Genomic DNA, 14204 nt, shown 5'->3' with positions numbered 1-14204 from the left:
GCTTTTAAAAATTAAATAAGCAGAACAAAACTTACTCTTGCCAATTTCCCAGGCGAACATCAAATCTTTCGCATTCCCTGGCATAAGCCGTAAGGCTCTCGCAGTAACACCTGCCACTAGGACAGTGACACATATCCATCTTGCACGCTTTGTAATACTTCAAGTAACTCAATTTGGACTCACACGCTAGGAAGTGACGACTCATAAGAAATTTGCAGGCAACATTATCCGATCGATTCTTGACGCAAGTGTTGTTGTTCAGTAACTTGTTTTTCTTGGCGCATTCATTTTTCTTGCCTAAACAAGACGACATAGTTTATATTACATTAGATAAGTCGAAAGATTTAGGCACAAAATCCTGTCACTAGGAAGCGGAACTTTATATGTGGAATGTCAAATAAAAAGCGAACTTTTTCTTTGAATTGACAGGGGCGAGAGAAAGGGAAATTTCTTGATTGGCTAATATAAGAAAGCATAATTTAAAAAGTTTATATATTTTAGATTCTCAATAATTAGGGAATGTGGATCTCACTGTGATGCCGATTGTATATTGACTTCAATTTAATTTCAACAAACTCTATTTTTTCTCTTTTCTCTTGCTAAGGGTTGGAGATACAAGCAAAGGCAATAGAAGTCCAAACAAGGAGATTTAAAATCGATGGTTATTTGAATAATACGATTGAACGACCAACAAGATGTGCGAAATCATTTAAATAAATCACAGAATAAGATTTAACACGTATAAAAGGATTTGAAACTCCATTTTCGATGTGTCCTTGTGGCGCGCGATTTGGTGGCAGGTGTGGCAACAGGGGAATTGTGAAGACGATCATCAAGGCAGTGTGCGTTTTGACAGCATTAGTTATAAAATGCAGTCTATATTATTTAGCAAAAAGTTTTTGTAGCTTCTGATTTCCATTTATTTATTTATTTGCTTAATTTAAGATATTTTGATTTTGGCAAAACTTCTTCATTGCAACTTTTTAAAGAAAGCAAAGCGGACAATTTTAAACTTGTTTTTACACTATATACTATATATAGCTTGTTTTGTATTGGATACAAACATCTAGGGCGCTGAATAAAGATTTGCAACCCTACTCAATCTATCTTCAATAAGAATCTCAGTACAGTTTAATTTAAAGTTTTCACACAACCAACACCAAAAAACGACAAAACTAAATGTATGACGACATTTTTGGATTCAAAGTAATTAAAACGACTTTGTGGCTACACTACTATGCGTGTTGACAAGTGAAACACAGCATGCCTAATAATGCATGTAAAGATGACCAACTGGTGGTATTTTCGTTATGATTCTCCTTAAATTTAGAAATAATAACTAAAAATGCGCTTGTAGGACGTGTTGAAGCTGATACCTAAAAGAGACAATTTTTTAGAGACAAGGTTATCCAGAAAAGTGACACTGGTAAATATTTTTCACCACTTGCGTTTACAAATTTTTTTTACAATTATATCATAAATTGTACAAAATCAATATAAATTTTGAACTGAGATGGCTTTTACTTGATGAAAATCCATTTATCAAAATAAATAAGAACTAAAAGTTCAGATGTTCACGAAATTATATATTATGACATAACAATTGTTTCGACAACACCGTGTCTTTATCAAATGTGACATTTGATAAAGGCACGGTGTTGTCGAAACAATTGTCATGTCAAAATATATAATTTCGTGAAAATCTGAACTTTTAGTTCTTATTTATTTTAATATAAATTTTGTATTATTTTGTAAAAAAGAAAATAAAATTTGATTTCAATAGAATCTGGAATTGCAAAAACTGTTGCTCATGAGAAGATTAGATGTTTTCATTAGCATCAAACATGAACGAAATTTATAGGCGATTATCACTAAAAAAAAGTACTTACCCACACACCAAGAACTACCAAAATTGAGAATTTCCCTGTCGGTTACCACTTTTCCAGACTTCATTCTTAAATCGTCTTGGACATTTAAATTGAAATTTCCACACAACCCGCACAATTTATTTCGAAAAATTGCGGGAACTGTCACTTCCAGAAAGCTGTATCCATTCCACAGTAACTTTACACCATTTTGCAACGTGATGTCGATATTATTTCCAATTTTTTTCACACGAAATTTTCCTTCTTTCTTATACGGGATGCTTATTATTTGCCCGTTGTACTTTACTCTGCCTTTTTGTTGTAAATTCAAACGGAGATCACCAAACGTCACTGCAACGCGTCTAGTAATTGGTGAAGACAAATACCTCTTAGTGACGTAATTTGCAACTTTGATGGCAAAACTACCATTGTGACAATCTTTGACCAATTGATATTTGCCGATGCCCTGGAACGTGTATATTTTTCCGTCGAACGATTTGTAATGCGGATCGCCAAAAACCATACACACTCCTTCCACTGCAACCATAATAACTATATTTATATTCCTGCGTTCTAAATAATGTTGCAGTAGTACCTTCCACGCATTTGGAGCAACATTCTCCAGGCACGTGAATTTCTTTCATTCCCGAAGTACAAGTTGTGTTACACCTTGTCTTCGCGCAGCTAATTTGACCCCGATTGCATTTGCAAGAACTGCACGGATTCTCGAGTGGCCAAACTTTACCATCCTACCTAACAAACTATGATTATATCAACCTGTATGATGAAAAAAATTGAAATTTCTTTACTGTTTTTGCAATAATCAACGGCAGCTTCAGAAAAGAACGGCAACCTAACATTCAAATCTCTCTTAGTAATGAAAATTGGACACATTTATTAAAAGAAAGGATGTTCTATGACTGATGGGAAACTGGTCATTGGTAAAACGCCTAAATACACTGATATTTTTGAAAATCGACATCGATATTTGATTTATTTATCACTCTCTCAACAATTTACCAATGAACTATTCAACCAACTCCTCAAGTAACCAAATTTGTCGCAGTAAGCTATATGACTTCCCAGAATTTGTGGAACACCGCAGAAACACTGAACAAAATATGAGCTTAATGATTGTAGAAAAATATAGTGTTAGAAAGCAACGTTCTGACTTAAGGAGTTGCATAACATGCAGGAATTCATTTACAGTTTACATCATTTAATTTGGCCTAAATTTTTAATACGTGTTCAAAAAAATAGAGGACTTTGGGTTAAGCTATAGATATTTCTATTTTTTAAAAATACTTGCCTCATAATAATTTCCACCGTAATAGCATTGGCTGGTTACTTCTTCAATGATCGGTTTCGTGCATATCGGGCAACAACTTCCGGGTAAAGATTTCTGCAAGTCGGATGAGCATTCCAGAATTGGACAGGCGGCTCTGCTACAGATGGATGTGTTATTTAAGCAGACGCATTCAGTGCACTTGTCTATTTTTATTTCTTGACCCTCTCGACTTAGAGTGTTTTGCAGGGTGCAAACGTTAGGGGAACCGATCAACGCTCGTGTACCTTTGCACCTTGGACAGCATTCACCTGGTACAAAGAAATTGATTGTACTTTAAACTGCTAAAAAAACTAATCTAAAAATATGTAGTTCTTCATTGACCGATATAAAACGTAAACTACATGGTTACAGAAGGTTATCAATTACCTGGTGGATGATGTTGCATACTTGGGCGACATTGAAGAACGGGACAGGATTTTTTGGCGCAGGTCATCCTTCCTTTGCTGCATCGACACTTCAAACATGGATCATCCGATACTACGTCTCGATCGTCAGAGGCAGTTTGACCGTTGATTTTACACTCTTGAATAAAAAAGTTAATAAGTGAGATATATAATAAAAAGAAACGGCATTTATTCAGTTTTTCTCTTTTATTGCCTACTTTTTAAATAACTATATTTTAAATAAATATTTTATGAAATGATGTCTATAAAAACGTACAAAACTGTGTTAAAGATAAAGAAAAGTACGCACCTTACAACTTATATATTTATTCATATTTTTATTTGTTTTTTTTTAAATAAATTGATTTATCATATTTCCCTATAAAGATGTTGAACTAGGTTTCTTCAATGTTACGTTACAAAAGTAAGTATAATGTCTATCTTCTGTGACTTCTTTAAATTCCGGCATAATAAATCACAAAATACCCCTTCAAAATTTTCCTCTTGCAACTAGGTTATATCTAAATTTGAACTGTCTTATTTCCCTCTCTTGAATTGGGATGAATTGAAGACTTAAAAGAGGAAATAGCTCACCTATACTAATTGAAATAATAAGTCAAGGGTAAGGGAAATATGACTAATTCGTCGAAAGCCGCAAATATTTGAATAATTCCATGGCATTACATAATCATCGCTAGGGCAGCTTTTCCAATAATTAAAGTAAATTTAGCATGCTGCTACTATCTAAGCTATCGATATCGTTAATCTAATCACCTAGTAGATCTATACCTGTTCATTTTTCAATAGATTCCTTTAATAAAGGTTAGAATATTTATACTGAATTTCAAATAAACATCTTAACTTTTCGGGAATACTTTTAAATATAAGTTGCGAATAGAAATTGGCTAATATAAGCAAATATGCAAAAGTAGCGATTAGGTGTTCGCAAGTTTTAGATGAACGTCCTATGGGTATATAGCACATTTTAAAAACGTCCATATCAAGTCCACGGACGTCCGTTCTAAAACGGAATTATATCTAAATTTGGGACAAACGTATTTCCATGAAACATCCATACAATATCCAGCACACATTCATGGATGTATATTATGGATATCTGTATGCAAAAGTACACATAACCATAAACCACTATGGAAATGTTCATTTTTATTGTTGTTTTATTTTAATTTTTATTAAAAAATGATGTTGCTAAATCACGAATTCGTTTGTAGTAAAATTAGGGTATCTCACTTTTTTCTGGAACCATTTGAAAGCTGTTTGCTTGAAAATTGGATATTTGAATAACCGCGAAACCGAATAACTCTAATCGAATGTCTGTCTTACAGTGTGATTAATTGTTTCTTACAGCAGAAATTCAATTGATAATTGTTTGCACGAAATTAATGGGCACGTCCAAGCACTTCAATTAGCATATCAATTCGCGTTAAAAATATTTTCGAGTTTATTGCACTATTATATAAATTTGTCAAAAAGAATTTACCGATTAGAGATACACGGATGCCCTTGAAAATAATATTACTCACATTCTTTCGTCGTACGAAAATTAATGTAAATATTAAAATGTTGTTTTGGTTGTGGCGTTTTGATTTGCTAACGGATTCGCTTTGAAAGTGGCAGGCGCAATTTAATGATTATAATTATCGCAAACACTTGAATATGTCGGAAATATTTCTGAAATTCAAATAAAATAGTGAAAAACATTTGCAGTTTCGCAGGTGTAAATTATATATGCAAGTATAGGACTGATAAACCAAAACTTTTGGTGGCGAATAGAAAATAGAAAAGAGGATCCACCACCACGACTAAAAAGAGGTTATTTATACAAAATATATCAACAGGAACTTCAACGGTGAATGTCAAAAATAAATTATTAAAATAAAAAAGTATTTTGTATTGCTCCATCACCAAAGCAAGTGATATTAGTGTTCGAAGTTCTTTTCATTTTATTGGTGATACGATCTCGCATAAGCATTATTTGAGATTGAGTGATATGTAATATATACGTTCCTTGAATTTCGAAATACTAAGAGAATGACGAACTTTCATTCTCTTTATTTTTTGTTTACGCAACGTGCGGGGCAGATGTATCCATCCACTATCCATATTAAGTGCAGACTAATTTCAATTATAAGGCTACCAGACTACGGCGTAACGCAGTGGGATGTGCGAGGGTGTTCGGCTAGGCACGCCAACATTCGTGCATTCTTATGAGGGTTGCCATGGTTGGTTTGCTAAAGATGTTTCTATTGTTTTTAATAAATACAGCTTTTTTAAACTTGTGGCACGGCATGGACTTCTTCTGCTGTTAATATTGTTTAGAATAACATATCCATCAAATTTAGCTATACCAGAGCACAGTTCTCTTCCAAGAGAAGATGATTTGTTTTTAACAAGTTTCCAATATTTATTGTTGGTTTATATATTTATTAATATATATAATTAACTGAAATACAATCTTGCGGAGCATCAGCCATTTTTTTGGCCTCAATTTTGCAATGTAAAAGAAATTACAAAATTAATATTATTATTAAAGTATTAAAATGTATTCCAATTTCATTATATTTATAATACGTACATACATTACCATGTATTTTGCAAAAAAATGCCGTTTACAGAGTCATCAGTAAATACATAGTATTTTCAATGAAAGGAGTCTAGTATTACTAGCAATGATTAGTCGCCCTGGCGAAAATTACATGTCATATTCTTCCTTTTTAATATGCTTCAAAAGAGTTCTGGATTATTGTCCAGTCTTAGTTTCTGAGTTTTAAAGAAGTTTAGAAGTTCCTTGTTTTTCTGGACCATGTTTCAAATTAACTCAAATTAGTGCCAATATTAATATAATATAATAATAATATATAATAATAATAATAATAATAATAAGAATAATAAGAATAATAATAACCTTTAGAACAGTAAACAGTGTCACCTCCTCTTAAGCAAGTTGGACAAAATTCAACTAGGTTCATAAATCTTTTATTTCTGGTTTCCGACAAAATATACTGAAAAAAGAAGGACCAATCGATTGGGCGATTAATATCCAATTATTAGACATTATTAGACTATGTGAGCATGCTGTCGAGCCAAAAATGTCGATGGTTTATTGTTCTTTAATAGTTAGTTTCCATTCAGACATTTTACAATGACTGTGTGATTGGAGTATGTATATGGAAAAAAATTATGGCTGACTAAAGCCATAATAAGCCTTCCCAAAGATGCAAATACATGGCAACTGTCAACTTGTGGAGAAATAGAGACCAGGCCCAGCTATGTTCAACTAAAATGTCCAGAGTGTCGCAAGAAATTATAAGATGCGATTACTGAATATCTAAATTCCAATACTTTTGATGTTGTGCGAGTTTGCGAACATTTTCTAAATAAGAAAGAATTTTTTAACATTACTAAAATTCACAATTGTATATTAATGAATGGAGTATACGTCAAAAGCACTACACTATTAATCTGGGTGAATACTGCCTAGGTCTTTACGCGGGATTTTCATTAAAAGTGCCTAACTTAATTTTAATTAATATTTATCGATTTGGGGATGGATAAAAAGCTCATATAAACCAAACTCTGTCGTTTGATATAAGTTTCAGAGAAAGTTCAATCAGTGGCCAATGAACATTTTAGATTGTTTTTTAATCGAATAACCATAGAAAGTTTTCCATGTCATATATTTTTGAACCGTTGGATCTGCATCTTTAGTGAAACCGGCCCTAAGAATGCAGTTCTAAATTAAATTCATGTGTGTAGAGCATGTACTTTAAAAAACTAGATCTATAGAATATGCTTTCTTCCTCCGAACTTCTTTTACACCTTTTATAGAGCAGGCAATGTGGAGCATGGATATTCTGAACGTCACTATTAAAATAATTATTTAACGTCAAATTTTCAAGCAATCAGTTGTCAATGAATATAATTGCCTCAAAATAAGTCCATCACTTGTGGTAGTTTATCTATTAAACTTTTTAACAAGCGATGTAACCAATTCCTATATTATAAAAAAAAAAAACAAAGTACATCCACAAGTTTTATTCGCTTGTACGGGAACGGCCCGTTTATCATGAGATGATAAAGTAGATCTAACTCTTACCGTTTCCGACATATTTTGAATTTTACGCCAAAAGTGATGTTTGCAGGTCTTAATTAAGTATCGATTTCTGCTACTGAAAGCCTTTGCTTTAGTAGAATGTGTGCTATTATACGTTTAGAACTCGCATAATGATTCTTTTTTTCATGTTTTTACGAATTCCATTGAAATAATAATATAACACACTGAATTTTATTTTTCTGAAAAAAATACTAAATTAAGAATTTTTATCTAAGACAAAAAACTATAACCATATCGTTACCGTAAACAAATACTTTTATTATAAATAATTCAAGGAAACATTTTATCTAGAAATCACTAAGTACAAAAACGCAATAAAATATAGGGTGTTTTATTTTAAAATTTAAGTTTGATGTCGATAATTGGAACAGCCTGCATAATACAAAAGTGACTAATCAAAAAATTCCCGTTAATACAAAGAGAAAAGTATATGGGTCATCTCACGCGAGACATCCGGTACAATAATAATAAGCCATTGCCAAAGCGATTTACAGTCAGGATCATTGACAAAATTACAGAAATATAAATAAAAGCCTTAAAAAAAATCACTTTTTTCAAGTAAACGGTACAGCTAATATTTTTGTCGCAGTTTTTCTAGACTGGCTTTCTGAATTCAAAAAATCTTAAAGTTTCTTTAGCCGAGTAATTAACTAACCAAAAGTATGGAAGGACGGAAATACCAATCTTAGCAAATTTCTGTAATGAGAAAATATTAGAAGATTGTTTGCTGAACTATTTTAAAGTCTTGTGCATGGAACAACTCCGGAAAATTTACGACATACGGTCTTTTGTGCGCCTAATTTCCATTTTCTAACTCGTTTTCAAAATAGGAGAGCGTAGAAAAATTGTATATAATTTTTCATGTTTATCACCCTGTGCATTTCTATCAAAGCGTCCTAGATAAGAAGTTAGCAAGAAATAAGACCTTCAAATTTAACAAAGCAACCACCCTGTATAAACAGACAAATAATTTTCTTCCAAATTAATAATAATAATTAAGTAATAGCACGATAGAAGAATAAAATTTATGAGCCCCAGTGCCTATTACTTTATTAGTATTTATTAATATTCAAACAAGGACAAAATAATGCACACGCTTCACGTTTAACCACCTATGATTTATACAGACTTGTCTAGTTTAATTTCTTATTCAAATGACATTATTAATAGACACTATGTAAATGGAAATACATGCTCCGATGATTAATCTGTAGGGATGATCGCCCGATTTGCGTGATCTGTCCGAAGCCCACACATGCGCTCACGTGCCACGACTGGTTTGTGTTACTTGGAAGATTAATAAACAACTGATGCCAATTAATTCACTCGCAGGTTGAAAATATATATAATAAATTTGCATTATTAAAGTAATATACGAAATTTGTCAAAATCAATGTAATTTTAGAGAAGTGTTCCGTTTTTTTAATATAAATATTATATATGTCTAATTACAGACGTGTGCTTATTATCGCACGTAACATATTGTGCTTCTTATATTTATATTTTCCAAGCATTTGATTGATTCCAACCAATTTGGTACGAGCTATGCTAATAACCATAAATTAAAAAAGCAACAGAAAGTATCCGGAAAGTTTAAGTTACAACTTTCATTTGAATATATCGACTTTCTTATGGTTCTCGAAGTTTACTATTGGCTATAAATTTTGTTTGGAACTGGAACAAATTTCCTGCCAATTATTCAGATCTGTAAAAACTTCGGGCGAAATGAAAGGCAAATATCGGCTCACGCAAACACTCTGAATGTCTTGGAAATAGGAACAGTGAAACAGCATTTCCGGATATAATTTTTCTAGTGAAACGGCAAGGAAAGCAGATTCAATTTTCAAAATAATAATTTCTTTGTTAAAACTCACTTTCAAAAATTAAAAAATTGTAAAAAATATTTTTTTGGTGTCGTATCGGATTTTTTTTTTACTCGTTCTGAAAGCAAATAATATTTTGGATATCTAGAAAGCCAAATAATTTTCTGTGTTTCTCTAAAAATTCCAATAGTTTAAAGTGCTAATACTGCTATTTTATTTTGCTTAAAAACCCTTTATGCATGCTCCAACTTTACATGTACATGATAAGTTTAGATATGGTGAAACGGGATAAACTGTGAAAGAGGGAATATGAAAAATTAATAGAATATTATGCAAGAATTATGGTAAAGGACATTTGAGTCAAAAGTGACTTAAAACGTAGTTTTTGGGTACATTTTTGCAAAATAACACGAATACATTTACTGACGACTGACATGACCGTCGGAATTGACAAACGTCAAAATTGAAGCCGTATTTCCGAAGCCATCCGATTGCCCCCGAACCGGGGAGTAATATGCCGGAAATATCCGCTCGCAGCCGTACGTATACTTGGGTATTTTAAGGAAGGGATTAAAAATAGTATATTATGCAACAAGTGCGGTAAACGGCATTTGACTCACGAGTTTATTTGGCACACTATACTTCTTTTTGGGAATATTTTCGCAAAACAACATCTGATATGACCATCAGAATTCACAAACGTCAAGATTCTAGGCGTGGGAAATATCTGCGAAAATATCCGATTGCTCCGAAGCACGTGCGGTAAAATCTCGGAAATGTCCGTAGTGGCTCGGATCCGTGGAAAACGAAACTTACGTGATAAAGTGACGCTTCCCGCAAGCTAGATCGGTGCGTAATTAGGCATTTTACAGACGGGAGTAGAAAAAGTAATTTTTACTCATTCGAAGTTATGAAAAATTTTTTATTATTCTTTTGATAATAACTCTGAAATTGAATCTATTTCCCGATTATGATACTTAATCTGATACTACAGACTACAATAGAGTATATAGTATGTACCGGTTTTTCTTTGAGCCAAGTGTGAGTTTATTGAAATGGGATAAGTTGGTTATAAGTAATTTGAAATTCAGAAGATTCCTTCTTATTACAATGGTTATGCCACTAAGCCTTGGACAAAACTTTTAAAAGAAAATTTTCAGACATGATAATGTAGAAATTTTAGGAGATATCTTGCAATTTATGAACCATCTTATCAATTGTGCCACATTGCGGTTAAATTTGTCTGAGTCACGGGTTTACTTGGCACGAGCAGAGCGAGTGCTTAATAAACCAGCGACTTAAAAAGTTTACCAAAGGTATACTATACGTATATATACATTCACTGACATGACCGTCAAAATTGACAAACGTCAACATTCAAGCCGTGAAAAGTATCTTCGAAAATAGAAAAGTATATTTTGCAGGTTTTAATATCAGGAAATATCAGAAAATGATTTGGACAAGCATCTCCATATTCTCATAAAGTTACTTCTGCTATCATTTCAAGATGTGCATTTTTATCAGAAAATCACTCCGATTACTAATGCTTACTGATAAGCAAATAAGTAGGTATTGTTAGCAATTTCATACCATACATCTGTATAAGAAAAATATTCGATATTTTATAAAGTTTCCCATATTTCTTATTCCACGCTTATGAGAAAAAGAATACAAGAATTTAAGTTAAACAACACTTTTGAATTTCTAATTTCGATTTTTTGTGTGTTATAGAACAGAAATGAAAATAGAATAGACCTCAGGGATTCTCTACGTTAGTTGCTGTAAAGGATTTAATACAGCCCTGCATATTATTATCTATCTACCTGGGCAAGTAGGACAACATTTCCCAGGCTGTGGTGGCAGAGGATTGGCACATGGTGTATGGCATCGCAGATTCGAGACGGTGATGACACCTGCTTCACATCGCAGAATTTTACAAGGGTCTCCAATATCCGACCATTCGGTATGACTTGGATGGCTTACACCTTTATAAATGCAGCCTGAAACAAACAACACAATGAGTCTTTGGAGAAACCGTTAAAAATAAATAACAGATGTGACTACTTCAATTTTAGCTGTATAAGCTCCCACCAGAAGCAGACCAATCAAGAAAAACAAGCGAAGCTTCCGGTTTAGTACGTACGGCCACAATAGGTTGCCAACCTATCCATATTTTAATTGGACATTTTGTTATCAATGATATCAAATACAACAGTTCGGTAATAAACTGATATTTGAATTAAAGTTTCTGAAACTTAATCTTAGACTTGCGCTGACCACCCTCTTCCAAATACGCGAGGAATTTTAATTTAAAACATTTCCTTTTGAAACTATCGAATATATAGTTAATAACAAAATTTGATTTTTTTCTTACTAACCTTTACATCGTTTGCAGCATCCATCTTCAACAATCATATGGCAATCATCCGTCTTTGGACATTTGGAGTCGCATTCAATATACCCATTCTGAAATAAATAAAAATAATCAAATAGGTTATAATCTACACACATCGTTATAATCTGATCGTTGACAGGCTGTATGTATGTAAATTAAGTAAAATGTAAAAACATATTGCAAGAAAAGAGAAAAATAGACGATTTGCCTTTCCTAGTAAATTGTATAAAATAGCACAATTGACATTTGAAAAGCTTTACTTTACGTCTTTATGAAAACCCTCAATCCTTTATTTATAGTCTATACTGTTGTTATAATGTGTCTACCTAGCGTATGTGTAATAAATTTTCTAACCACCCTTTGGCTAGGTTTCTATGGGTCAATAAGCAGTCCCGTTTAACCGTGATTACATGATTTTGATATTTTTATTTTACTTTTTAAATTTCATCACGGATTATCATTTTTTTATGATTTTGTTTTATTTATTCAACTCTCTATATTTTTTTAATTTTTGAAATTAATTTGTAAAATTTAATGGATCGGATTAGAAAATGATTAAGTGAGAGTGCTAGAAGAAGTGTCTTCGTGTCTAATAGTAGAACCATTCCGTATTTATTATTTTTGTAAAATAATTTATACAGGAATAGGTACAAAGTGGCAAACTTGAAAAACCTTCTTCAATATTCGCAGCGAGACGTCGATTGCACATAGGTAAAGGTAGGTCATTACTCTTATCTATATATTTTAACAGGCAAATAACATTGGCACTTTGCTTATTGTGTATTTTGCTCTCGTCTCTTAATTATCAGCAAATTTATTTTGGGACCATCGGTAAACACGCTACCGTCTAGAGTTTATACTAATGCCGGAAAATAACATTTGGTCGAAAAGTTAGCAAAAGCAACCAAAAAGAATAAGCGGACACCGATTAGCTCAGTTTATTAGAGCACTAAAATACTAAAGATATTTTTTTCGATACCTTATATAAAATATTTATTTGGAAATATAGGTAGGTGGACCATGTACATTTCCATCCCAGATATGGTAAAATCAATAAGAAGAATACGAAATTGGATAAAAGCACTAGTTATTTTCCAGAAAAAGCTATTGCATGGTGTGTGGTAAAGCCGCAAAATTTGTTTACTAAATGTTTATACCTACACGAATATGTTGCAACCTATTCGATATTTGCAATATCCTTGTCGTCTGCAAAAGTAAGATTTTGGAAAAAAAACGCTGAAAATTACTTTCAAGGTTCTAGGTTGGCCGCTGAGGGTGTAATTTCCCTGGTCGTATTAATAAATGTGTTTTTTTGAATATAGGCGAGAGAAAAAATACTATGCTCTTCATACTGAATAAATAAAGCATCTTTTTATCGGAGAGTGTAATATTAAGTGTTTATAATTAAGTTTCGACGAGAAAAAGTTTTTTGAATTTTGTTAAAGAAGGCTTTAAATGATAGTTTTTCATAAAAATGATTACAAGCGACTACAATGCCGAGATCTTTATTTTTTAACCATTTCATTTTGAAGCCAGAGGGTACTTTAACATGGTGATGAGTCACAGTCTAGCACAGTATTTACACATATTGAAAGCGTTACTAATACTTTTATTTTTAGTACAACTCCTTCAAATGCCATTATTTCCGCAAAATAATATGTGCGGCTAGATATCATTTTATACGTATTGATACGTAATTTTTAGCGATTTCTCTTCAATACTATTATTCGAGTTTTATACGACAATTACTACACGTTATGACCCTCACTTTACTTAACTGACCACCCAGTACAATGACAATACACGCTACAGCAGTAACAATTAATGTAGTTTTACAGATTGGTATCTTGCATAAAAACAATACATTTTTTAATTTGCCCATCTTTTGGAATATGGGAATGCAAGCCAGTTTCAGTTCAGTTTGTAAATAGTAAATAAAATGAATTTATATAGAACAAATTAGTATTAGAATTAAGTCATATTTTTACATTTTCACATCCTTCTACATACATTCTATGACACCCGAAATAATAGCGCATGTCTGTAATTTAAAAGCAAAACATTATTCGTGTAGCTAGTAATTTGGATATGGAACAATGAAAATGGGTTAATGAACACATTCTCAAATATTGTTCAAGCCGTATTCATCGGGATTGGAACTTGGAGTTCGGAGCCAAGTCCATTTCAAACAAGGCGCTAGCCACGTTAGATCGGAGAACATCCGCAACCCAGGGATGTTAACCAGAGGAAGGCGG

General features: G+C 32.5%; 1 protein-coding gene across 2 annotated transcripts in view; it reads right to left on the bottom strand.

The window, feature by feature from the left end:
* The window catches only part of LOC132702875 (kielin/chordin-like protein), a 118071-nt gene that overhangs the window by 7541 nt on the left and 96326 nt on the right, over window positions 1–14204 (bottom strand). For both annotated transcript variants that reach the window (XM_060671719.1, XM_060671720.1), the window contains 7 exons: window positions 11933–12020; window positions 11378–11554; window positions 3580–3735; window positions 3175–3461; window positions 2461–2614; window positions 1890–2402; window positions 36–297 (listed from right to left, as the gene is read on the bottom strand). In XM_060671719.1, coding sequence (XP_060527702.1) covers window positions 36–297; window positions 1890–2402; window positions 2461–2614; window positions 3175–3461; window positions 3580–3735; window positions 11378–11554; window positions 11933–12020 — 1637 coding nt within the window. The remainder of the gene's footprint in view (window positions 1–35; window positions 298–1889; window positions 2403–2460; window positions 2615–3174; window positions 3462–3579; window positions 3736–11377; window positions 11555–11932; window positions 12021–14204) is intronic.

This window comes from Cylas formicarius, unplaced genomic scaffold (assembly GCF_029955315.1).
Source record: "Cylas formicarius isolate icCylForm1 unplaced genomic scaffold, icCylForm1.1 PGA_scaffold_6__28_contigs__length_40554024, whole genome shotgun sequence".
NCBI lineage: Eukaryota > Metazoa > Arthropoda > Insecta > Coleoptera > Brentidae > Cylas > Cylas formicarius.
Note: the sequence above shows the minus strand (reverse complement) of the source record. Positions and strands in the feature narration are given on the sequence as shown.